Source organism: Dromaius novaehollandiae, chromosome 1 (assembly GCF_036370855.1).
Source record: "Dromaius novaehollandiae isolate bDroNov1 chromosome 1, bDroNov1.hap1, whole genome shotgun sequence".
Classification (NCBI taxonomy): Eukaryota; Metazoa; Chordata; class Aves; order Casuariiformes; family Dromaiidae; genus Dromaius; species Dromaius novaehollandiae.
The window spans coordinates 161,494,859-161,521,136 of NC_088098.1; the positions used below are offsets into that span (position 1 = coordinate 161,494,859).

At 38.0% G+C, this 26,278-nt stretch overlaps 1 protein-coding gene across 1 annotated transcript in view; it reads right to left on the reverse strand.

Annotated features, from left to right (window-relative positions):
• TM9SF2 (transmembrane 9 superfamily member 2) overlaps window positions 1-24,443 on the reverse strand; it is a 28,867-nt gene extending 4,424 nt beyond the window's left edge. Inside the window, exons 1-16 of the mRNA XM_026119421.2 lie at window positions 24,125-24,443; window positions 20,543-20,610; window positions 19,626-19,719; window positions 18,333-18,460; window positions 13,846-13,975; window positions 12,111-12,235; window positions 11,108-11,219; window positions 8,488-8,567; window positions 8,290-8,398; window positions 8,035-8,167; window positions 7,656-7,775; window positions 5,405-5,462; window positions 4,606-4,765; window positions 2,958-3,109; window positions 1,821-1,932; window positions 1,031-1,202 (exon numbers count right to left, since the gene is read on the reverse strand). Of these exons, the coding sequence (XP_025975206.2) occupies window positions 1,031-1,202; window positions 1,821-1,932; window positions 2,958-3,109; window positions 4,606-4,765; window positions 5,405-5,462; window positions 7,656-7,775; window positions 8,035-8,167; window positions 8,290-8,398; window positions 8,488-8,567; window positions 11,108-11,219; window positions 12,111-12,235; window positions 13,846-13,975; window positions 18,333-18,460; window positions 19,626-19,719; window positions 20,543-20,610; window positions 24,125-24,253 (1,882 nt within the window). The 5' untranslated portion in view covers window positions 24,254-24,443. The remainder of the gene's footprint in view (window positions 1-1,030; window positions 1,203-1,820; window positions 1,933-2,957; window positions 3,110-4,605; window positions 4,766-5,404; window positions 5,463-7,655; window positions 7,776-8,034; window positions 8,168-8,289; window positions 8,399-8,487; window positions 8,568-11,107; window positions 11,220-12,110; window positions 12,236-13,845; window positions 13,976-18,332; window positions 18,461-19,625; window positions 19,720-20,542; window positions 20,611-24,124) is intronic.
• Window positions 24,444-26,278: the final 1,835 nt, after the last annotated feature.

Genomic DNA, 26,278 nt, shown 5'->3' on the forward strand with positions numbered 1-26,278 from the left:
CTGAAAATTCTACTTATAATTACAGTGAGATCTGTATTAAAAGCTCTGATGGCAAGCCATTTGGGTGCTGGGAGGGCTCAAAATACAGCCTTTATAGGTATACATACAAATCCATATCAGAGCCTCAGGAAACATTAAGCCTCATCATAAATGTGGAGCTTTAAATCATTTAAAGCAACTCTCAGTTCAAAATAGTTTTAAAAATACTGCTCTGTATGCTGAAGTCCACAAAGACTGGTTACATATTTTGCTGGAATGCAATACAGTATTTTCAAGATTTTTGAGGAGTTGCTAGTTGGTACCAAACAAAGGGGCATGTTTATCACATGTGTGACTGAAGACACCTTTTTAGTACTAAGGATGACAAAGGGAAGATTTTGTCCCCTCATCTCACTTACTGAAGAGGAAATCGAAGTGCAGTACATAAGATGGGTGCTTTTTCAGGAGCTGACAATGAAGATAACCATTTTCTGATACAGTCTTATCAGAACTTTGCTTAAGCAGTTCTGCTCCCCTTCCCATCACTTCTTCAGGGCAAAGAAAAAGGTAAAAAGTTCCAGTAGAGAGAACACAGAAAAATGTCTTCACTGTCAACTTTTACTCATCTTTTATCTCTTCCCTCTATCCCACAAAAGTTGCCATTTCTTTAACTGCCACTGTAACTTTAGAACTGATGGTGTTTTTGAAGGGTTTTTCCAGTCAAAGACAACTAACTTAAAAATGGAGTTTGTCACATGGCTAATGTAGGAATGAGGTCTGGAGAACTATTTATCTCATTCAAAGATGTCATGTTTGAAGATCTAATTTTAGGCAACTCCTCAAACAGGCAGTCCACTCCTGCCTCCTCCCCATTTCATCTCTTTCATTAGATTTTGTGATCAGAGAGTTGCAAAATGCAATAGAACTAGCTCAGCAGAAATCAAAGACGATATACTAATTTACAATCCTGTATGAAGATAACTTTTCCAAGGGTTCACTTGAGCAACGCTAAAGTTAAACTCAACATTTAACCAAGGTTTAATATACTTACCTGTGAAAAGGAAGAAGATCAAAACCATAATCATGGTATAACCAAAGTACAAAATTGTACTAGCTGTTCCTGTGATTTGCAGTTTAGAAAAAAAATAATGTATTGCATATATTAAGAAATAAACTGCAGTGAAACCACTAGTGAGAAATGAACGCCACTGCCAGTGATAGTCCTAGAAGCAGGTGGGGAAAAAAAAAGAAAAAGAAATGCATGAATAATATTTCATAAACTTCTAACACACTGACCATCTTACCAAATGCAGAACTACAAGCAAACTTTCTCTGTTACCGCTTTATTCAAAAGTCAGTTTTCATAGTGTTTGTCTACATACAAAAACTATAAACATCACTACTTTAACTAGACCATTCACAATTAGAGATAAGATCAGTATCAAATAGCCAAAAATCTAAAAACTCAAATAATCACATAAGCCAGGCCCACTGTTGCCAGCTACAGAGATCTTTTTGCAGTTTGGGCTCATGCAAAAATGCATATTGATTAAACAAAATTAATAGATTAGTTTAGCACCTTCAGAAGACAGGGATTTAGACTCTGAAGATGAGCTATCCGCCTTAGTGGTACTCGATGCAAGGTTTTAATATTTTTTTTACAAGTTTTACCAGAAGTAGCCTGAATTTGCTTTACTTTTAAAGAACATGCTTCAAAGACATTTAGTAACTATATTTATGTTAAATCCTGTAATACTTATTTCCAATTACAAAAGCCTTAAAATTCTGTGGAAGTATCCTTAAAACAGTATTAAACATGAACATTGAAGAATATTTCTTACCTCTGCACATAGATGGAAGTAGCAGAGCAGTATTGTGGCTTCAGAACATGTAATAACCAAAATAATGAACACCAGAAACAGGAAGCCAAACATGTAATACATCTGGTGAGACCTGTAAAAGGGTTTCCAAAAAATACTATTTAAAATGGACAATATTCTAATATTGTTTCTTTGTATGCAGTAATATCACCATCACCTTATTACCTTTCCTATTGGGGTACTATCATTGGTGTAGTCATACAGTTGCCTAATTTGCTTTCTAAATGAAGAACATGACCCTCAGCAGCTAGAGTCTGAAAACAGTGAGAAAGCAAGTCCAAAGCATGCTCCTGGTATTTGGGGTTTTAGGAAAGAACTGACTGGACATAATGAGTGAAATTATGGTTCCAGTGAAGTCAGCGTGACCTCTTCCACTGACTTCAGCAGAACTTGGATTTCACCTCACATTTCAATCAAAGGGGCAGAGTTGCAAAATGATAAGAAATGTCAAATGCTGTAGATGTGTATGTTGGGTACAGGCACCTATTCAAGGTTCAGAAACAGTTTAAAGAGATCCAGTAACTAAATTGTGCCAGAAGGAAGGCAAATTCCTCACAGTAGATTAGTCTGTCAGTGTGCTATGAGCTCACATCAGAATTCACTTACACTGAACTAGTCTTCAGTGGGTTATTTTCAATGTTTAAAAGAATTAGTCCCTGGTGCCTTTCTAAAGATTTAGGAAAAGCTTTTGGTGTTTTATTTTTCTCCGTGTAGCAATAAGGCTTTTCTAGCCCAACGAAAAACTCATCAATTTTAATATACTTACTATTCTCAAGTTATATACCATATGTCAGCTTCAGAGCCACTTCCACATGAAGTCAGAGAAGTAGTGTGAGAAACAACTATTTAAATACTGCAGGTCAGCTGCAGATTGCTAAGCATATCACAGCCACTTCTCTGCACACCTGGACAAGCAATACAGGCACTGAATACCTTCTAACCCACAAAATGTTAAAATGATGCATTCACATTTTTACCAGTATTCTGGTAACTCTGCAGCACTCAATATCAATCAAAACATCCTGAAGAAAGACATTCTACAGAAAAATTACTACTTTGTATGATAGAGAAAGTGCAAATAGATTGTAGTTAACTTACCAAATACTATTGAGTATAAAGAACAACTGTATGAAGATACACCCAAAAGGCAGAATCCCTCCCATGATAATGCCAGGTAATGGCTTTGTATAGAATGATTGCTCAGGAATCTGACGAGGAATTTGATTTGTGCGAACAGGATGTTCAATAGCCTTTAAATGAGAATAAGAGATTGCTAAATAAATAACAAGTCAAAGTACATCACCATCTTTTTGCTTTCTTTTGGAACAAAAGAAAAGCAGAAGTCTACTTCTGGCAAGTCTATTGCTATTTGCATTGAACATACATCCATCTACCACTATATGACTACATTTGCAACCGGTACTGCTATGAACATCTGCAGAGCAAGCCATGTGAAAGAGACCTCTTGCAGAAAACAGAGCAACAAATATTTTGGACTTCCCTCTTCACGATTAAGTGATCAGTGATCTGTTACAGAGCCCAAGCTCATTCTCCACTTTTCAACTTGGGGACAGTGCTGGTGCAGACTCTGATTTCCTCTTCTAAAAACCACCCTTATATGTTATGCTTTAGGACATACTTCAAGAATCACATTAGGGTAAACTTACGAAGCGAGGGGATTAAATCTGGCATGGATTAAGCTGCATGCATAGATAAGCATGGTGGGAAGAAAAATTTAAGGCAGATAAATGAGCGCTTCGTCATCTTTCCCCTTTCTTAAAGATTATATCAAGAGCACCAACAAGTTTGGCCAGGTGCTTCTTTTCTTGTTTCAATTTTAACATATTTATGACATCTTTTACATTGCCTTGCAGCTTATCAAATCCTCCTTTTTAAAAGTAGCTGTCATTGTACAAGGCAAGGCTTTTTGCTGGAATTTCAACCTGGCTATCAGAAAAAAAGTTCTGAATTCCAGTTAAGAAAAATGAGATAACTACAATTGATCTAAAAAAACCTCCAAGGATACTTCAATTTTCTGAGAAGTCATTCCTCGAGAGTTAGAGAGTTGGAACCCTGGCTTCCTATACATGAAGTAAACTCAAAATCTACTGGTTCTGATATTTTTACTTTGTGAGGCACAGCAAAACACTGTTTAAGCAAAAAGGAAGCACCAATTTCACTATTTAAGAAGGCTTTGGTCACTCATGTCACAAAGTCCTTGTATCAGTATATAATATCAGTCAGTTAAAGAGGAAGTCCCATCTAATTTAGTCAGTGGCTGCCAAACAGTGATATTCATTTACTGAATACACAGAGATTTCAAGGGAAGTCTAGCCATTTCATCAGAAAATATCCTTCCTAAGACTCAGTGTAGACAGAGGCAAGAAATAAACATGGGAAAAAAAACCAGAAATCTGTAAGTTACTTTCCTTATTTTTGGCTAGATCAAGAAAATTTTCTAGTAATGAAAGAGATGCTAATTAAAATAAAGAACGCCCAGATCACCGCTTTATCTGGCGCAGCCATTCAGTTAAATACAACAGTAACTCTGCTCATTGTTGAGGTATATCACCACCACTAAAGACCAACTGAAATCAGAAATCTTGGAATCTCAAGATCAGGTGTCTAATGTAATTCTAAAGTAACTGAACAGGACTGCAGTTGACTTAGGCATTACTTCAGTCATAGTCTATACAGCACACACACATACACTTGCAAAACAATTTCTCTTAAGAAAAACACTTACATTTTTCTTAAAACCAAAATAGGCACCAATAAAGGTCAGTGGTACAGATATGCAAAACCAGAGTGCCAAAATAGCAACCAGAGTACCAAACGGAATAGCCGCTGAAGAGCCTTCTCCCCAGAGAATGAGGTTCATGATAAAAAAATCTGCAAATACAATTCTGAAAAATACATAACATACTTAAAGCACAGAAATACTCAAAATTTAATAATGTTAGCAATAGCACTGTATTAAGAATTTACTTTAATCTCTGTTAAAACCAAGTGACATAAATAAAATATCAAAATGAAGAGGTCAAGCTAGCCCTTCTTTCTTAATCTGGTGGGATTGAACTCCAGCAGGAGCTGACGTTCCAACTAAGCAGTTTCAAATATATGCTTGTCTTAACTACACTTCAGGGTAAGACTGCTTGCTGTGATGAGGCAGGAAAATTTAGCACAATGGTTATACAGTATATGACACCATATAAGACCAACTACAGCGTGGTCAAAGAAACAGCCTAGAGAGTACAAAAGAAATGAATGAAAAAGTCTGCTTGTCTAAAACTTACTATCATATTGCTCTTACTTAATCAACCTTTTCATGTGCCAAGAATAAACAAAAAGCTTACAGAAAAAAAATCTAAGGATGATATGCCATTAACATATTTATCTTTGTCAACTGCACCTTGGTGTTCTCATAGCTTCTGGAACAAAGGGATGATGTAATAAGATTTACTTGTATAGCTGAACCTTAAAATTAGCTATGCATGTCAGAAAAGCAATTTAATTCTTTTAATCACAGCTGTATTCTGACTTACCCAGGACAAAGGAATGATGTCAGCAGGACATTTGTTTTCCATTTCTCACCTCCAAATGCTATATTAAAATATTTGACAGTCATCAAAACATGCATTAAGCTCACAACTATTAATTTTCCAGTCCATTTAGCTGTTATACTTAGCTTGCAACAACTCAAATAATTTGCTATCATGCCTAAGTTTAAAACAGTACACTAGTCTTTAGCTAGGAAAATGAATTTCCCTCATCATATTGCTTAATCACAGAGCTTAAAAGCAAAGAAAACCTCAAACCAAGGTCAGGAAAAGTCTCTGAATAAATAAGTTGGGCCTCTGACAACTTTATCTTTCTATGTTCAAAGAAGGAAATAGATTTGCAGTGTGTGCTTAAGTCTTTAAAAACAGTATAAACCTTGAGCGTTTAAGGAGTTTACACTTTCCAATATTTGACTGCACGTCTGAGTAGAAAAAAAAATATGGGGAAAGCAAGCTTAACAGTTATCTTCAAATACTTATTGTCTAAGAATCTTACCAGGAAGTCAGGACTAACATGCTTACAGGGAACAGTAATGTCCTGTTAGTCTTGAAAGCATTAAACAGTGGTGATATCACAAGACCAAGGATAGCTTTATTAAAAAAAAAAAAAAACCTTTATGAATTTGTTCTACACTGATAAGAATTCTAGTCAGCATATTTTCAAAATTAAAATATCCTGCTGGAATTCAGTGAAGCTGACAATTTCATCTGAGCAGTGTCATAATGATATGCTTTTTTATGTCAAGAATCAGAAGTGATTATGATTAGAGTGATTTTAATTAGGTTTCTATCCCTTCATAAAATCTTGGTAGAACTTGGCACTGGTTATTAAGACTAACCATTTATTTTCAATCAGGCTTCACTTTAAATTTAACATTCACAAAATGAAACAAAAAATCTAAAACCTAAATATATGTTTCAGTTGTATGTTGCTTCATATGTCCCACAGTATTTTATTTGTATAACATAAGGAGAAACATTCATGTTTACATTCTCTATACAGTATACAGCCATAAATTGTCATGGACAACAGGCATATCTTTGGAGCAGTGCCTGTCTCATTAAACAGAATATCCAAATATCAACTAAATGATTCTCAATAAACACAATATGAAACACTACTACTAGCCACCTCTTCACCAAAGATAGAGAATCAATTTACCATCACCATACTTCGAAATATTTTCAAAATACGAAACATCCAGCATGATGTAAAGAGTACTTCTGTTTTCAGCTATGCTTTCAGTCCTAAAGTTTCATTCCACTAAAGTCTGATTGGCTTGGGGCGCAGGACAAGTGAATAGTTTACTACCTCATCATCACCACTGTAGAAAAATTCCCTACAAAACACTAACCCTCTTTCCCCAGTGGTTTTCCCCACATGAAAATTGCATAATGGTTAGGAGAAATTGAAGGACTCCAATGTCTACAGCCAGGTCACAGTTCAGAAATAAACTGCTTTCATAGCTCAGTCAGAAGTAATTCGGTCCAAAAGATCTAGCCCAAAGTCATGAACAGTCTTGTACCCTAAATAAGGTAAGTAAAACAAGCTGTAGGTGGAATGGCATGCTTCACCTTAAAATAAACCAAAGCGTAGAGGGACAAACCATTTAAGGTTGGTAGGCCTTGAAGTGATGGCTAACTGGGATCAATTGAAGAAATTAATATCAATTACTATAAGGGGCCCAAACACCACTGGGCGGATTTCCACGCTAGAGACACTACTAACTTTTTTTCTTCTTCAGTATGACCAGTACCAGTCTCCCAAACAGCTAGGAACAAGCTAATACAGACAAGTGACCAAATTCTCAGGCAAGCAAGTACAGAGGTTCATGAATTAGGAAAAAAAGTGTGGAAAAGTAACATCTGTGGCTAAAACTGAAAGTAAGTTAAGGATTTACCCCTCCCCCCAACCACAGGAAAACAGAAGTACAAAACTGTCAGAAGTAACGGGCTTAGCATTAATAAAATGGAATTTGTTTCCCCCTCCCATAAATACATAGGTGTTAGAGCAACTCAGCGTCTTTTGGCATGATCACATCAAAAACAATTTAACTTTGTCATTTAACTATGATATAACAGTTTAACTGCTTTATATTTGTTTTCTGTTAAGTACATTTCTCCATCTTACCCTGAGGGAAATTATAAACAGTACCATAAAATAAAAATCAGTTCTGTGATGATAATTTAGTCTAATGAACTTAAGCCCTGTCGTTTTTAAATAACTTTTACTTACATTTGTAGAATCTGGCAGCAACATAACCTGCCGGAGTTCCAAGCAGTACCCACAAGACTACAGCACAGGTCATTAGAGCTCCCCGGTTAGCAGGTGACAAAAATCCCAGGCAAGCAAAAACTATGAAGCAGATACACACAATTTAGAACTTAATTATATATTTGATTTAAAGCTAGTACATCAGTTATTTTCTTAAAATCTACCTATATTAAGTTGTATATTAAGTTGTATATCTACTGTACCAGCTCAGCTGTTTCTAATCTTAGTCTTCTAAAAAATTTCTAGACAAAAAAGAAACTACCATTTTTATTAGTGCCACGCAATGAACAGTGAGAGATCCTTTGTACTCAACTATCTCCTCCCCCACTATATTACTTACATAGAGTAACAAAAGTCATTATTAAGATCTGTGTGCCAGAGCCTAGAAAAACAGATAGCAGCATTCCTTTTCTTGGGGGCCTGAAAATATCACCATGAACCAGTTTCCAGCCAAATTCCTCCTGAGCATCTTCCTGTAAAGCAAATACACTATTTTAATATAATGGATCACCATTTAAATAGCCTGCTACAGAAAAATATTTAGCTGAAAAAATTATACTCCAAATACATTTTAGGAGGTACATTCCAGACTTACAGTAGAATCCATCTGATTGTATCTTGCAATGTCTTTATGCAGCGTCCTCAACATAATCATAGCTACCATTCCAGACAGAAAAAGAACAATCACCAGGGAATTCATTATACTGTATTAAGAAAAAAAATTCACCATTAAAATTCCAATGTGAAAACTCTTCAGGACAGAACATTTGAATACAAACATCTTTCCTCTCACCTAAACCACTGAATGTGAGTGTGAGGCATGGATTCCAAAATATAATCCCATCTTGATGCCCATCTTATATTTTTTTCTTCCTGAAAGAGTAAATGTCTCGGTTTCAGACAGAGTCAGTCTCCAACCTAAATTTACAAGTCATTATTCATGTAAAGCAATCTTCAACCATATGACAAATTAAAACTTTCATTTTACAAGGCTTAAAGTGGATAGTTTAATAGTAACTGCCTAAAACAAACCTAAGATTTGACCACAGAATCTAGAAGAAAATGTTTTCTAAATAGTATCGAGTACCTGTATTTAAGGACATAAAGCCATATTAAATTAATTTAACCGTGCTTCCTCCCTTCAAGAATTGCATCAATTCATCTGGAATTCAAACAACCATCAGCTCTAATATTAAAGAATATTAGTTTTTTAGCAAACCTAAGTCAATACCATAGACCAAGTGCTTGAGAGACCGAGTGCTGCTACAGGAGTACCAAGCCTAGCTTTCTACTTTTCTAGTAGTGCCCCATCCAAATTACCCTTTGCTTTAGTACAACATTGTTTCAGCATCAAATTTTATTTACCAGTTACCACTCCAAATACAGTCAGCTTATACTGCAAGACAGGTGGGGAGACAATAGTAAAATGTCTACGTAGTCAGTAAAGGAAAGGAAATTATTCCTTTATGTATTTCAACTCATTATACAGACTGAATATTCATTGATCAGAAATGCTTCAGAGCGTGCATTTTTTTTGTTTTACTTTTCAGAGTAGACATGAAAAAATGGAATAAATAGTGCTGATCATCTGATGATTGCTATTAAACAAACCATAAATACTAAAATCAATGAATAAAAATATCTAGGTGTTTTGCTGACAAGGTGTTATTTCAATAATTTGTAATACACAAGAGCCTGCTTCCCAGTAAACCCAGTTTGTAAAAACATAAAAGCCAGTGGGTTAGAAAATTTAGCAAGACCAAATACGTAGGTCATTGCAAAACCTACGTCTCAATGCAAGTAACAAATTTCTAAATTACATCAATGACTTTAGGATAAAACCACATTTTTCCCCATACCTATACTGGCTCTTTTCCCTCTTCCTGAGATGACCTGATCTGCCAACCTGATGAAATGTCAGAGAAAGACCTCAAAGTGACATGATATTGTGCACAAGACAGTAAAACACACACAGAGCTGGATACATCATTTTCATAAGAGAAACAATATAATAGAGGAAAGCTAGGTTCACTCTTTAATTAACAACTTCTCATAGGTTTCCAAGACATACTCATTTTTTAGTATACAAATCAATTTCAGCATCATGACTGATGCAACCTCTCTAAATATAACAATTGTCATAAGTAATATAACCCCTTTTAAATATTTTTCTTAATTTATCATATTTTGCACTTTGCCATGTAATCCAGTACATTACTAGAGTCAAGAACTACCATGGTAAACTTCAAAACACTACAACAGCTTATAAAAGAAAAAAAATGGCTCATGTCCGAGTAGGCGTGGCAATGGACCGACATTACAAGAGCACTGCTTTACTGCATACTGATGACAGCGGCAGTAGTTTCCACACAAACTCAGCATTACCTTCCAACTAACTTTAAAGATCAAACATTTCGTCTCCATTTCACCATAGCTGAACTGAATGATATAGCAAGCTTGAAGTCTAGAAATAGGGAAGAAACATGAACAGTCTTTCTCTGACAATGGCCTATCATTTTAGAAAGGCACCATCGACCTTGCAATAAACACAAGAAAATTGTTAAAATAGCTAAACAAAATTAAAAGGTCCCCTGTTGATATTTTTAATTGCCAAGATTCTGATGAAAAACCGTAACAAGACAAAAAAGGTAAGAAGTAGACTCCTTCATCCTCAGAAGGATCACAGAATCATTGAGGTTGGAAGTAACAGCTGTGATAGCTGTGTGTAAACTATCCCTTCAATACATAAACAAGGAGTCAACAAGTCCAATTAGTTACAGCCTTCACTCGTTAGCTCTCCATTTGCATTTTTGTGGTCTTAGACTAATAGTTTGCAAAACAGTTTTTCAGCAAATTCCATTAAAAAGTACATCTGTCTAGTTTGTCACCAGAATGAGATATATTCAAATATTGCTCCCTGCAGTTGTATAATATAGTGCTCCCCTGCTTTTAAATAGAGAGCAAACAAACAAAGAATACCAGCTTCCTACTCTCTGGCAGATTTCCAGCGGAGGAAGACCTTGGAGAAAAAAGCTTTTGTAGCAGGAGAGCAGAAAATGACCAGCTTCCACCTGCCTACCACACTAATTTGCTGAAACCTGTAATTTCTCAGGCTTAGAGCTTGGATTGGGAACTAATCTACCAGACAACCTAGGTAGACATGCAAAGTATAATTCTTTCAAAAACCGTACAGGATTTTTAAGTTTAGTGGGGGTTTTTATGCAAAATTTAAGTCATGCAGTTAAACCTCAAGTCATATTTGACATTCTAGATCAAATTAAAAAAAAAGAACTTTTGAATGACGAACTTGCTATTCTGAAATAATTTTAGTTATCCATCTCTTATACTTAAGGTAATTAATGTAAGTGCTTTGCTATTAAGGGACAGCTAACACAAAAAAGCTTAACACTCACATGAAAAGTAACCGAGTACGTGTAAGCAATTTTGACCTCTCCATTAGCCTTATTACTTATATCCATAGGTACTCCTGAGCAGTCAGGGTTGTCTGGATGAGTATGCTTGTAACTGTGGGAAGAAAAACACAAGATGAAAGCTGTTTGATTGATAACACTATTAAGTAAGCATTTATACAAGTTCACACAAGTATCAGCCTCATTCAGGTCTCTTCCCTTAAATATAAAAATTGTCCCTAACAGTTATTGAGTTTGAGAACTCGCAAGGAACGTATCAGAAGTGCAGAAATTTTTGCCATCGGAACTTTTTAAACACAAGCTGTCACTTCTAAAAAAAATCCTATAGAACGCAGTCTCAAAAACAGAGCACCAAAATTAAAGAAGCGTGAGTATGCTTAAGAATCCTCAAACAAAAAGTCACAATACAATGGAATTACTAACTTCTGTCGAAACAGTTAGGTGGCAGAAAAATAATATTTTGATCATGATACTGGAGCAACAATGCAACAAGCCCAGTTATACTAAGAATACAAGAGAAAAGAAAGATAAGATGCCAAGAAGTGATAAAACAGACATCAGTTGTCGAAAAGCCATATAGACACCAGAACAATGAACTAATATAGTTGTGAAATCTTTCTATTCAAATCTTCATTGATAAAGACATCAAACGTTGCACTCTGATAACTCCTGCCTCAGGCACTGAATTCGATCGCAAGGTAAAATGTTCCCCAGTTGAGAAATGAGGGTTGCTTCACTGAATGCATAGGACCTCCAGGTTCTGTTTTATCTTTTTTGGTCAGAATAGGAAATAGTGCAGAAGGATCTATGGAATTCAGAACAAAATTACGTTAGACTGTCCTACATCTGATTGCATAATCAATAGGAAAACTAACCTACCAGTCACATATCTAAAAGCATTTCTGACTAGCAACAGGTCCCAGCACTGAAGCAAGTATCTTGGGGTGGACCACTGTTTGATGACAAATTGTTCCTGAACACTAACCTTTTTGGTTCAAGTTTAGCAGCAACTAGTCTTGCTCCCAGAGCTTCATTTTCCACAGCATGGTAATATATTTTTATGTCAACATGGTTGAAGATATAAAATGTATCCTTTTCATGAAATTCTGACTGCAGTGATAAAACAAAAACAACAAAAAAAGTTAATCAGGAAGATAAAAACATCTAAAGCCTTGGGCAGAAGCTTATAAAATGGATTTTTAGACCGCATACAGTTTTCTTGTCAGGAAGGCCCCCTACAAGATGAATATGGGATTCTGAGAACACAGTGAAGTGCTTCCCTGCATTTAAAAGGCAAAGCAGAAAGTTAATAATAAGAATTGTTTACTATAGTTGAAAAGTAGACAAACTTTAGCTGATCCATTTCAATAACTGAAGATGTTCCATTTTACCCAATGGAAGTAGAAGCTGAATAGGACAAGTCACGCGACAACTTTCGAATAAGTGTTTCATAAACAATTAACTATCTTAAAACATTGTGTATTTTTCTCATAGATTAAACGGAAACCTTCTAAGATAAAGAATGCAAGTAACTCTCCACTGTGACAGAATCACCTTGATACTTCAAAGCAAATATGCACATGGAAGAATTGCAAGCAGCAGCTAAAAATGCTGAATATAAATATCAGGTGAAGGGACACATCAGCTTGGAATTTCGTCAGTTAAACAAGAATTTAAATCACAAAAACTATGTCTACCGAAGTTCAGTTAGTACTTCGCTTCTTCAGGGTTCTATCCCCCCCACACCCCTTTCTTCAAAGGGCCCTAACTGTAAGGGTGATTATAGAAAAAAAGTATTCTTCTACAGCTCTTCAATTACTTGTCTTTTATCTTATTTTATTACTATCTTTTATCTTATTACTTCCTTTTATCAAAGCCAAAAATATTTAAACGAGGTTAGAAGAATATTGTCAGATTGTATATTTGATCACAAATGTATTTCCAACATCAATTCATGTTGGAGTCTCTGAAATTGATTAATTATGACAGGAAAGGAAGCGAGGTCAGGAACTGCAGGAACTGTCTTCTTTGGGAAGGTTCATGAAGTGGGAAAAGCTAAAACCTATTTCAGGTTCTCTGTCAGCCCTCTGTAAAAGAGGTCTGGGGTAATCTGAGGACAAGACTGAATTTTCTAACGTGTTATCTCCACAAATCTTGCAGTACATTTATCTGGGACTCCTCCAGTTATTCACTAGATCTTTCTTCCTCGCAGGAGTACAGGTCACTCAGGATTCTTGTATTCGGCCTTCTGCATTAGCCCACCCAGTTTTAGGGAAAGCAATCCTTCAAGAAGTATTAATTTTCATGTAAAGGAACACAAATATGTCTATGCAAACCTGCTTCCAAGAAAACACTTCTATCCCACGAAAATGTAAGGCCCAAGACTTCTTCAGGCAATGAAGGATAACATGTTTTTCTTCTCCTGCACACCCTACACATACTAAAGGCTATGCATGTTCCTATCTCCCCCCTCCATCTTTTTCAGCTTTTCTCTACTACACAAAGAGGAGCCAAAGTTCTCAGCTTCTTCTAAACAGAAGAGGCTTACAAGTTGTAGTATTTTCCGCGATAACAAAACACTTGCCCAATTTTAGGGAATAAGTGTTCTTAAGATTGTGAGGACTCACCACAGAAACAGGACACAGGACAAATGCCAATCTTTAAGTTAGTAAAAAAAAATGGACATTTTTTAAAAAAATAAAAGAATTTTGTAAACATACATTAATAACACAGGCATCTTTTGGACGGCCATCTTCCGTAATGTAACAGCCAATTGGGAAACCAGGATTGCAGAACCTCTGGCCATCTTCAACATCATAGCACCATGTCACAGGCATGTTGTCCACAATCCTGTAGATGATACACTGTTATTTTAGTCTTTCAAAATACAGAGGGCAATGTAAATTAAAACAGATTAATATTGATCTAATTATGCTACAGTAGATATTGGAAGACTAAATACAAGAATAAAACTTCTTTCAGATCTCATGTTTTAAAACTGCACCACTTACTTGCATCCCATTTGGAAACTGGGTTTGCAGTATGTAGCTCTGACTGAAATGTCATCCTTTTAAAAAAAATATTTCTTTAGAAAGTGGCTTGGAAATGGGAGACTTACTCTGTGACCACCAACACATTCTATTCACTGGACTAATTTCCAAAGTCCCCTCGCCAATACAGGACAAAACATGAAGTTCTTCATTCTACAGATTAACTGTTTCACTATCTTGTCTTTTCAAATGGCCTGAACCATCCACTAAAGCAGCTAAAATGAACTCTGTTTCAAGTTTCTTTATGATAACACAAAAAGACTTCCTAAATATTGCCTATACACACACACGTATATATACATACACACAAGCACATATACACATATATATTCCTAAATATAATCAATCATCCAGCAGGTTCTCTCATTGCTTCTCAATGGCAATAGATTTTTCATGGCACAATGCAATTTTTTATTTTTCATTGAAGCTGAAGTGTAACTTCCATTTTTCATTTTTGAAGTGAATTCCTAACCAGCTGCAGTTCTGTGAAAGGATGGAATCTTTTGACAGACAGTTTACATAAGAAAAGCCTTTGAACCATTACACGTATGGGAAAGTAGCTGCTTTCAAACCTCCCCTCCCCTTTTTTTAAACCTCCTTCCTCTATATGACCTCCTCACAAAATTTATATTCATATCTTCTAGAAGTCCTCAACCCAGTAAGTTTACAATTCAGTTTTAATGGAAAATTTGCAGAGGAACCCCAAGCCCCCATGAGGAATTCCAGGCAATTATGATACAGTAAGATACACCAGTCATGCTACAAACAGTGAGACTGCCAGAAACAAAAATAAACTTTTTAACCATATGAAAAGATATCCAACATGGTCACATCTCCCTTTATAAAAGGAAAGGAAAAGGCCTGTATCTTTACATTATGAAGTTTTTCTTAACGGCTGAAAGATAAATGCCAAAATAAAATAATTTAAAGAAGGATTATAATTCAGAAGCTGCCCTTAGGGCAATATTAATTGCTCAGAGGTATGTTTTTACAGGTCCATTAGTAAGTTTCAAAGATGAAGTCATGGAGCAGCAGTCACTTTTTGTGCATCACTGAACCAAAAAAGACATCCCATTGAAGCTTAACGATACATGTTTTTGTAAAACTTATCAAGCTACTGAATAACCTTTACAATTAAACGTGCCATCATTTTAACCAGTAAGTTATTACTGCCAACAAATACTTGATAATACCTCATTAGTGGGGAAAAAAAAAAAACCAAACTGACTTCAGGAAACGACCATGAAGAATTATTTAGTCTTTTAGTATGTTGCACATTTTAACACTATTTCTACAGTAGTATTTTTTTAAAAACGCATCAACAGATAAGAGGTAAAAAGAGTGATTTGTGGTGCCTTTGTTCAGGTAAACATAAGGAGGTCTGCATCATCCCCACCACTAGCTACCAGACAGAAAGTGGCAATGCTCCTAGCTCATACTGACACAGGGGAAGAAGGCAAAGAAAGGCCCTTCCAAAAACACAATTTCCAGGTGCTCAACAGTTTCCAAAGACTCCCACAGAGCTCTGAACAGCAGCAACACCAACCAGATCCTAATCACTTTACCGCACACTACTACGCATAATTAAGTGGCTGATTACAAGCTATTCCAGCAGCAGATTCATTACATTTAGATCATATTTGGAATTTTACCTCCATCATATATGCTGGAGATAGCTCTTGCTTTTGTTAGTATTTTCATTTCACACAGTAAAAACAAGTAAGTCATCAGCCTACTGCAAAAGAGTTGGGTTGTGATAAAGGTTTTCCTTCACATCTTCTGCCGCAAAGACATACTGAGTTGCCTTCAAGCAGCAATGCTGGAACAAATTGATAATTTAAGAAGCAAATCATTTTTCACAGTCAATCTTCAAATTTAAAATGACTTGAAAAGATTATATGTGAGGGGCAAATATGCTATATAAGTGTTCTTATACCCCTCTCTAGAACATCTGGTGATGAAAATTGTCAGACAAGAGATCGGTTTAGCTGTTGAGTCCAATTCAGTATGTCAACTCCCAAGCTTATTAAGTGGCTTTTAAAACCTTAAAAGTACTTTGCACCATCTCTGTTCCCCAGGAATTTTATGATAAATTGAAGCTGGATAATAAACCTCTATTAAATCCTCACTTATGCTACCTTGCTGATCCCTGTACAATATGTCTCTATACCACGTGCCTGGACCATGCATCATTCATTACAAAAGCCAGTCACCTCCACTTTGTGGAGCTATGGTTGAGGGGGCCTGCACTATCCTAACACCTATAAAGGTGGATTTTTCATCTCATGCAATCTAAAGTTCTAGGGCAGCGGACCTAGCAAAAAAACCCCCAACGAACCAACCAAAACCCCACAATGGTGGAAGTGCTATTAAAAAACCCTAAGAATATAAGAATATGTATGGAGCAAGCTATTTTTAAAGGGAGATATTCATATTGAAAAGTGGAGCTGCATCCTACCAGAACTAAAACAGAGTTCTATCGAGTGAGCTGTATAGGCTAAAAAGTATACTTAAACATGTTACCTAAACATATTTGTAAAACAACTTATTCTGAAGGGAAAAAAACAGTCTAAAGTACTTTTACATGTGATTAGTTTTACACAGTTCTGTTACAGTTCCTCTATTAACAATCAGCTTACAGTTTTTGGGTTTTGTTAAAAAATAGTGAATTTGTTTCAAAAAGTGACAGGGTGATAGTCTTGGATACTATATTTTTAATTTACATACACATATATATGCACACTTTTAAAGCTGAAGTTTTATGCCACAACAACATGTAACAGTGAAATTCAAAGTGGTTCAAGTATCAAAAATACATATAGTATTTAATAGGAACATAACCAAATCCAGTATCCCTGCTTATATCTGCATTAGGCTTATACGCCCGAAATCTCTGCAGAAGTAGCTGCATCTTTCACATTTTTTTTATTACTTCCTTGTTCACTTACATAAGCATGCACAGGCCTCTGCTTGTGAACCCTTCTGGCCTAATCTACCAACTTCCAGCTTTGGTAATTTTCAAAAGGTTCCTAGAAAGATTTACATCTGTGAGCCATATTTGATCCCTAAATAGGTCCAATATCAGTTCCCAGGAACAGCAGAAAAAGCACTCACTGCCTTTACAGCATGATTAGCTGTTTCAATACTGAAGAAGCAGAATATGACATTAGAGAATCACATTTTATGACAGAGGCAACATTCAATGTTTCACCTGTGTTTTTACTAACATATCCAGAAAATCATCATCTAATTAGATGAAAACAGAAATCTGTTTTTGTGAAGCACAGTGTACATATTTGGAATCACATGGGTAACATCAATTAATTATACTCAGGTACTACTTGCAAAGGCATGCCACAGGCAACAACTCTGAGAACATCATGAACAAGTTCTTCCTTCTACAGTTGTACTCAAAGGCTGCTGTTAGCACGGCATACCACCATAAAAAGCGCTACACAAATCCAGATAGTGTGGCCAGATATTTCTTGTGGCAAGAGGGAACTTGCAGGTGAGCATTTCCCAGCTCCTGCATCTGAGTGCCTAGCACCACTAATTCCTAACTGAACCACCAGCATGAGATTCAGCGTACATATTCAGCCCTGCCCACTGTCAGCTCCCACAAGAACAGAACCTTGGCATCGAGGCAGAGGAGTCCTACCACGCTCCTGGACAACCCAAACACAAAAATACCTCTTACAGAGGGACTGAAGGAAGGAACAGGAGAGGAGCAAGTAGGTACGCATTCCTCAAAACTATTTGACTAGTTAATTTTGACTGGCCACCACTCTAAATAAAGCTTTGTCAGAACTGTAGATCCTTACGACTTCTCTCAAGATGGGGCATGATTAACCTTCACATTTAGAGGTGAAAAGAAACAGCAGTATTTTACAGTAAGTGCAAAGACAGCACAAAGAACACACAAAGCTGTAAGCTTTGAAACAAACTCATTTCCTGGTGCTTATTCTTCAAGCAAAAAAAAAAATGTATATGGAGAAGACAAATAAAATAACATCTTTGGCAAGAACAGTAGGGTAACGCATTTAGCCGAAATACCTAGTCTTGAATCTGTATTAACATGCAAATGCAAAGTGATATACTGAATTACTTCTCACCAACATACTAGACTTAACTGATTACGAATTCTGGCATCAACTTACCAGTGATGTTGATAATTCAGTAGCATACTTTTTTTCAAAAAGTCTAATTTCTGCTTATCTTCTGGCTTCTTGGTATCATAAGTTTTTGTACAAACAGGTTTACATGTTTCCTCCTTTTTAAATGTGAACTAAGAAAAATGAAATACATATCAGCAAAAACACTGTTACAGATTGCATAATTCCAGTATTTAACAATTCCCCCCTATACGTTTAAAATTCCCTATACTAACATAATGAAAAGCTAAGAAATTACTAAGCCATTAACCCTCCAGAGGACTTTTTTATATTGGTTTGTACTCTAGAATCTTCCTGTGATCATGGAACACATTGTATGATCCCTACACTAAGGGCTCCTTGCTATCAATCAAAATCTGTTTTTTTTCCAATGATTTATTACAGGTCATTTGACCTCAGAGCAACAATGTTGTCCAGGCAGATTCAGTTGAGAACATTCTCTCCTACAATGTGAATCAGTGAGAGCTTCAGTCATCATAAAAGACAAGCTGGCCAACTACCATGCTAATTCTTCCATTCTACAGCTGCAAGAAGGATTTCAGATCTGGTTCTAATTCCCTGTAACAAGGACAGCCGAGGAGCAAGAAGCGGGTTTTGGCGGGTTCCAAAGAGAAAAGACAAATGCAGACCACAGCTTCAAGACACAAGTACACTCTTACAATACTAGCTTATATTACCCGCTGATGCTGGAACTACAGTAGTCTGCTTCCTCACTTGTGCTGCCAGCACTAAAGGAGGCTGCGTTACAAACTCAGTTCAAGAAGTTATCCAGCCAAAAAATAGTGGATCAAAGCCAGTCCTTGCAGGGCATGAATAACTACAACCAGTAGGGCTAACAAACAATTAATCACAGCTTTGAAAATACAAAGACTAGAGAGAAATACATCAATACCACTTGTATCCTTCGGACATATTGCCTCAGTTCACTGCTAAAAAGTTCCTAGTTTTGACAGCCTTCAGGATTGACTACTACCACTACTAAGAAAATTATGCAACATGCAGGTTCCTGAACATACCATTTCACTTTCAGCATTGAATACAAGGCACTTTAGCTCCCTTTTGCATAAAAGGCATGGAATAATAAGAAAAAAAAACTTCAAAAACCAAAAGGCAGGCATATATTTCATTCTAGGTTAAACTGACAAATTTCTATTATTTGGCATTTCAACTTTTCAAATTCTTAGAGATAAAGCCCTTACAAAGTTATTCAAGATTCTGATCCCCTGTTGTTAAATTTGAATTTATGTGTTACTGAAAAGCCTTTGGCAGAGAACAAACCCTATAAGGAGATGGTTCTATCCTCTCTCCAAACAAGACTTGACCAAGGTTTTCAGATGGACGCTTCTTTCCTTCCGCTTGACAAAAATCAAACCTGAATTAGAAAAAACATACAGAAGTTAATAAAATATTGTCAGCTGCAAATTAGACCTCACACAGTGCCCCCCAATCAATACCTTCATCACAAGTAAAGGAGCTATACAGTTTTCCTTCTAGACAAATGATTTCTTCCTAGAATCTACAATGCTAAGTGTGAAAATCAGTCCCATAAAAAAAAAAAATCTTCAGATGTTTCAAAATTCAGTTTATATTACTTAATATGGTCACATAAATTTCCTTAAGTAATGAGAAGTTTCCTATTTGCACAGTAAATTTAACCAGGGATTAAATCTTCACATACAGTTTCACAACTCTGAAAGGAATCATGTAGGCCAGAGTCTTGAAAAAGTACAGACAGCTTATTTACAACAAATGCCACTAAATAAACAGATGATGACACTTTTATTCACCAACAGATCTAACAGCACACCCTCCAAGTTTTTCCAAACTATATTCAAATATATTGTATTTGTGCTCATTAAAATGTAGATATAACTAGTGCTTAAGCTCTTCAATACTAATAATGAAAGTATTCTTTCAAGCGCCAACTTTACATAGTTGTACCAGGCACTGATATATTTTGTGCACTCCTATGAAGTGTAGCAAGAAAGCATTTAACACCTCATTAACGTAACTGATGGGAAGTTCACAACTCATTACTACTTTAACTCATCTGGCTGCAGACTACTAAAGACAGCAGTAATACTTTGATCTATAAAATGACAACTAATGCAGAAAAGTTAAAAATACATACTTAAAAAAAAAAAAAGTTACTCCAAAACAGTGATTTTCAACCTACATGAGTTGAACATACTTACGCAGTATATTCATAGGGAAGGACAGATTCTACTGAGTCAAGCCTGTTCACAAACAGCTCGATTCCAGACTGGAAGAGTTAAGATAAGCAGTATCGTTACATCAAAACATATCATCAATTTTGACTGATGTACAGATTTATGTCAATAAGGTAAATGAAAGATTTATGTCAATAAGGTAAATGAAAGTCTCAAACTGAAAATGTAAGATCTTGTGTAACTGCACTTCTTGAAACGTAAAATCCCGTGTAATGAATTATATCTGCTGAGAGTGTGAGCAAAACACTACCCATCAGAAAAACAGTAATCACATCACAAAACTAATTTAGGCCAACATAACCATTCAAATTAAGAGACAGCAAGAAATAATGCACAAGAATAATAAAAGTATGCTAGATGCCAGTGTTTTAGTTTAGTGTAGCAAGCTAGAGCCATATTACTAAGAAGCAAATTTTAAATCCATCATGATAACTTTTGTGTAATAAAAGTCTTAAAAGGGCATGCATAAGCTGGTCCACAATTTTCATTATATAGCAACCGAAAACTGGACAATGAGGAGGTAAACAAAATATTCAGACTGAGGCAGTGTTTTAAGTGTAAACAGAAACTATTTCCAAAGAGAATGTAAGGCAACTCGCAAACAAAACCAAATTCCAACAACTTTGGAGCAAGAATCTGAATTTCAATCTGCTGTGGCTTCAGACTACAGTTTGGTCCATGCACATTAACTACTGTTGGGGCTGTCTGCTGCTACTGAAAGGGAGAGGTCTTTTACTCCTCCCTCTTAGTCTCACCCCCCTTCCCTTATTCTAGTCCCACAATCCCTACATATTTCAACTGCTTACCTTACACCGTTTTTGGCAGTTATCTGCTTGCATAGTAAGCCAATTCAATTGGCAAAAGCAGCAGAAGGCTTACCCAGATAAATTAAAAAAAGAAATTTTTAGGGAGTTTTTAGCAACATGGCAAATTCAACTCTTACTGCACAATCAGACAAGAGCTGGAGACAGCACAAGGGGAGTGCATAAAGGAGCAAGACCTCCCTCCTCCAGCAGCAGCTTATCTGTTTTCTGTTACAGCATGAAAAGTACACCATCAGAAGAGCATTTTCCTCCCTGTGAAAATTCACCCAAGCTTAGCTAAGTCAAGAAATTCTGGAGGAGTTAAAAAAAAAATTAATAATAATAATAAAGGAATTGTTCAGGCATACCTGTAGCTCAGATACTTCCATCAGGTATCGTACTCCTGATCTACTGTAACTGTCCACATGCAAGTCAGGATGCAGCTGCATGAACAGCTGTGAGCTGTTAAACTGACTCACTAAGTGAAGACATGTCACTGCTCCTTTTTTCTTTGCCCCTAGCCATGCAGACCTGCTGCCTACCCCTCTGGCTAGTACACTCTTGTCATACTTCTGTAGGCCACTTCGACTCACTAACACAGCAGAAAACTAGTTTGGCAAAAAGCCGGACAGTTTCTAGCAATGTTAATAAGCTCACATAAGAATTTAACATGTAATACAGCTAGGACAATGCAGAGGACAGGAACATGCTGCCTGGATGAAGACAGGAATGAAATCTTTCCCTCTCAGCAGCAGCAAGGAATTGGACTGGCTCAGCTGCTCCGAGGCCTTAGCTTAGCTATTTTTCATGGGAGGAAGAAATTCGCTTGAATATTGAATTTTCCATAATAAGTACATGTGTGAAGTGTAACTACAGATCAGCATCTTCAATTACAATTCCTGATACAATGACTAGTTCACATTTTAGTCATCAGTATTTTTTTTAAACACAGTAGAAGATTCTTAATATTCAGGGAAGAGTTATTCTTTAAGTCTGCGTTGATCATATTCTATTTCCGATGATATTCCAACCAGAAGTAGGAGAAAGTAGCCAAACTGAGCATGACCAAGCAGACTTGGAAACAGTTTGGAGAAGGGAAAAGTCGTGAATCTCAGCATTCTTGTGCTGCTGGCTATGTCCCTCATTGACAATGTCGCATCCCTTCTCACAGAGGATTCTCAGCATGAGTCGTCAAATGTTTTGTACACATTGCAAGAGACAAAAAATACAAAGACATCTGAGAAAGATGATCGCACAAGTGTCTCAGGTTGGATACAAGAGACAATAAGCAATGTGTTTTCCTTGACTTAAGAATTTTTCTTCCATGACCCCAGCTTAGAAACAGGAATAACTCAAACATAGCAATGTTTTTCAGGGATGCTGTGAAGAACCACATATGTCAGCTTCAGAGTCTTGGCCTGGACATTATGAAAAAATTTCCCTAAGAAAGTAGTACAGTACTGTAAAGGTCACTCAGAGAGGTGGTGCATTCTCCATCCTTGAAGGCTGTTAAGACTTGGGTAGACAAAGGCCTAGCTGATCTGACCTAGCATTGGCAACAATCTTGCTTCTAGAGTGAGGCTGGGCTAGGTGACCTCTGGAGACCACTTCCAGACAAGATTTCTGTGATCCTATAAAAGAGCGTTTATAGAATAATACAACAAAAGCAGTGTGGAAACAACAGTGAAGAAATCCATGGTTTTGCTTCTGATGCAGAATTTGGCTGGTCTGAATTGAAAAATATACTCAAGAAAGAAGGGAAAAAGACATATATAGCAACTATGCCTTCATTACACATTTGTCTTATTACCAATGGGTAATGGATAAAGTAAATGCAAGTTATATGTCAAAACCATATGACTTAACATCTTTATTTTGCAGAATTGTGAACTCATTTTTCATGTAACAGAAGAGTTGAGAGCCCAGAAAGCATGAAATAGCCATTTTCAATAGCACAGCTTCATAGACAACAGACCGTAAAAACTATTGCTCTTCAACTTTCTCATTTAAGTCTCAAGGCATGGTCTGGAACAGTTTCCCTCACAGCAGCAACAAACAGCTTCTAAAGTTCACCCACAGGAACAAAGATTATTTTGACTCCTTGTTGGCCAATGCAGATAAGTAATTTAGTCACGTGAACTCTGCTGAGCATTTACATACGTATGAAAATAAATGTCAACTTCATTTGAGAATCTGTAGTCAAGAAGCTCCTATACCTCAGACTCTTGACAGCCAGAAAGACACTGCAAGCAAAGTGTCACTGTGTACTTGCCTTGATTTTATACCGGCTTGTAGCCATCAGCTACTTGCTCCTGCCAAAAGCTCACATACACCTGACGCGACCTGTTACAGTGATTCTTACCTTCTGCAGCTTTCAAGCAAGCCTATAAAGGGGCCCAAGGGACAAACCGAAGGAGTTTCCCATTTCTGTAATGGCACAACAACCCATAAGATGAACTGAGCGCTCCTTCCCTCTGTGCAAGGGACCCCACACACTTTACCACGAGTGATTACACCGGAAACTGAAACAAGCTCGAAGTCCCCGGAGCAACAGCCCCCAGGCCACCACGCTGCGTCCAACGCTTGGTTCGTTACAAAGGAGCGGCTACAAGCCCTCAGCAAAGCACGGCGGCCGGATAAAACCTCGGGCCGCGCAGCCACCGCGGCCCCCGGAGCGCGGACGGCGCCCAGGCCTCCCCACGGCACGGCTGGCGGGCCGCTCCGCCTCGCCCTGCCCGCTCACCTGGCACTCGGGCTTCTCCTTGCCCGGGTCGCAGAAGTTGACGGGCGCCAGGCCCGGCAGGTAGAAGGCGGCGGCGGGGGGCGCGGCCGCCGCCAGCGCCGCGGCGATGAAGACCCGCCGCAGAGCCATGGCGGCGGCGGTTGGAGGCGCGAGCCTGGGGGAGGCGGGGGCGGGGGGGGGGGGGGGAAGGAGGGCGGCGCGCGGCGGCCTCCGGGGGGAGGGGGCGTCTCGCGCACACAGACACACGCGCGCGCCCGCAACGGTCGCTGCTTGGTCTCCCCCGCCTCCCTGACGGCGGCTACTTCCGGCTTCTCGCGCTGGCGACACGTCACCCAGCGCGGAGCTCCTGACGAGGGCGAAGGGGGAAGGGCCACGCGCACAGAGCCCAGCCCTGCGCGTTCGCTTCCGGGGTAGCTCGGCCTTACCCTCCCCCCCCCCCCCGCGGTTGCCATGGCAGCGGGGAACCCCTCCCCCTGCCGCGGGGCAGCCGCCAACGGTCGCGGTCGGCGCTGGAGGGCCCGCTGGCTGGCGGGTGTCCCCGGGGGCCGGGGTCTGTTAGCGCCGCTTGCCCAGGGCAGGGCTGGGCGGAAAGCAGGCCGAGCGGGGGGATGTGGGGATGTTTGTCGCCCGTCAAGGACCGACGGGAGAGGAGCTCAGCGAGGAGCGAGAAGATGGAGGCGGCGGCAGTTTGCTGGTCGGGCGCCCGGGGATCCCGCCTCAGCTTCCCTTGGCGCCCTGAGCCGCGGGGTGCCGCGTTTCGGAAGGACGCAGGGTGTAAGGCCCCGCACCCCGCTTAGGTGGAGCGCCCTTGGGACTGTCCCCCTTCCAATCAGACTGCGCTGGCTTTGCATCGGTTCAGCTTTTTAATTCTCAAGATTTTTGCTATGGGCGGCTCTTCTACTTTTCAAACTGAACGGGAGGCAAGATCCATCGCTAGCTGAATGAAGCCAAGGAGAAGATACATACGTAATGTTCTCTATGGTGAACATCCATTACTGTTTAATAGTCGGAACAACCATGGACCGTATTTCCTGTGTATTACTGATGACTGCTTTTGTATGACCCAGTTTACAAAAAAAAAAAAAAAAAAAAAAGACCACAGAAACAACAACAAAACCCTAGGGAAGTGGCAAGACTGAAAATTATATTGTTTTGATAATGTAGGAGAGTGGACGGTGCTTATTGTTCTGAAGGAAGTCCACAGCAAAGATCCTTGTTTTATGTTTTGCTGCTTCCTGGTATTTCCCATCTTTTTGGAATATTTGTACAGCTTTAGAAACTGAACAATGGCCTCTAATAAAAAAACTGTATTTGTAAATGCTGCAACATTTCTCATAATCTGCTTATTTCTTAGAATAGCTTTGTGCTCATTTCTTCTGTTTACTACAGGACTTCGGGGAAGAAGGGATAAACTTATTGTTCATCCAGCCTCTACATACCCAGCATCCATAGGCAGCTAAGGTTTTGCTACTAGTTTGTAGGGGATGGACAGGGCAGTCTGAAAGTATGCCTAGAATGTACTCTGCAATCTAAAGGTGCCCGAGATAGCAATAAATTAGATACCTGCTACTGTGGGCAGCCTATGTATGGCAGGGTGGAACTGTAGGTGGGCTAATTTGCATGTTTTCTAGACAGATATAGTGCCGAGCATCTAAGCACCTAGGCCACATAATCTATGCCTTAGGTAAGGTTCTTTTAATATATTTTATGTATTTTTTTTCTACATAGCATAAGCCATTTTAAGTTTTATATAAATATGTTAATTTTAACATATATTTTAAGATATTTATTAAATTTTATATATACTTAAAATTTAAGTTATTCATCTACTTGTCTCATTCCTAGGTCTCATTCCTAGCTGTCTCATCCTATACATATCCTAAAAGTGCAATTATAAGATCAAGCCTTGTGACAAGCACAGCTGGAGAAAAAATTCCAGCTCCCTCTTTTTATTTAAAATTACTCATGGTTAGGGTAATCAGGCTGTAAAAGACCCAAGTTCAGTCACTCTTCTGCCACATAGGAGTTCAGATGTATCTCCCATTTCCCAGGTTAATATTCCAAGCAAATTACTTCTGTGTGCCTAATTCCATTTCTTTGCATGTGAGAATATTTAAAAGCCTTTGCCCATTTAATCCTCATCTTCCTTGAGAA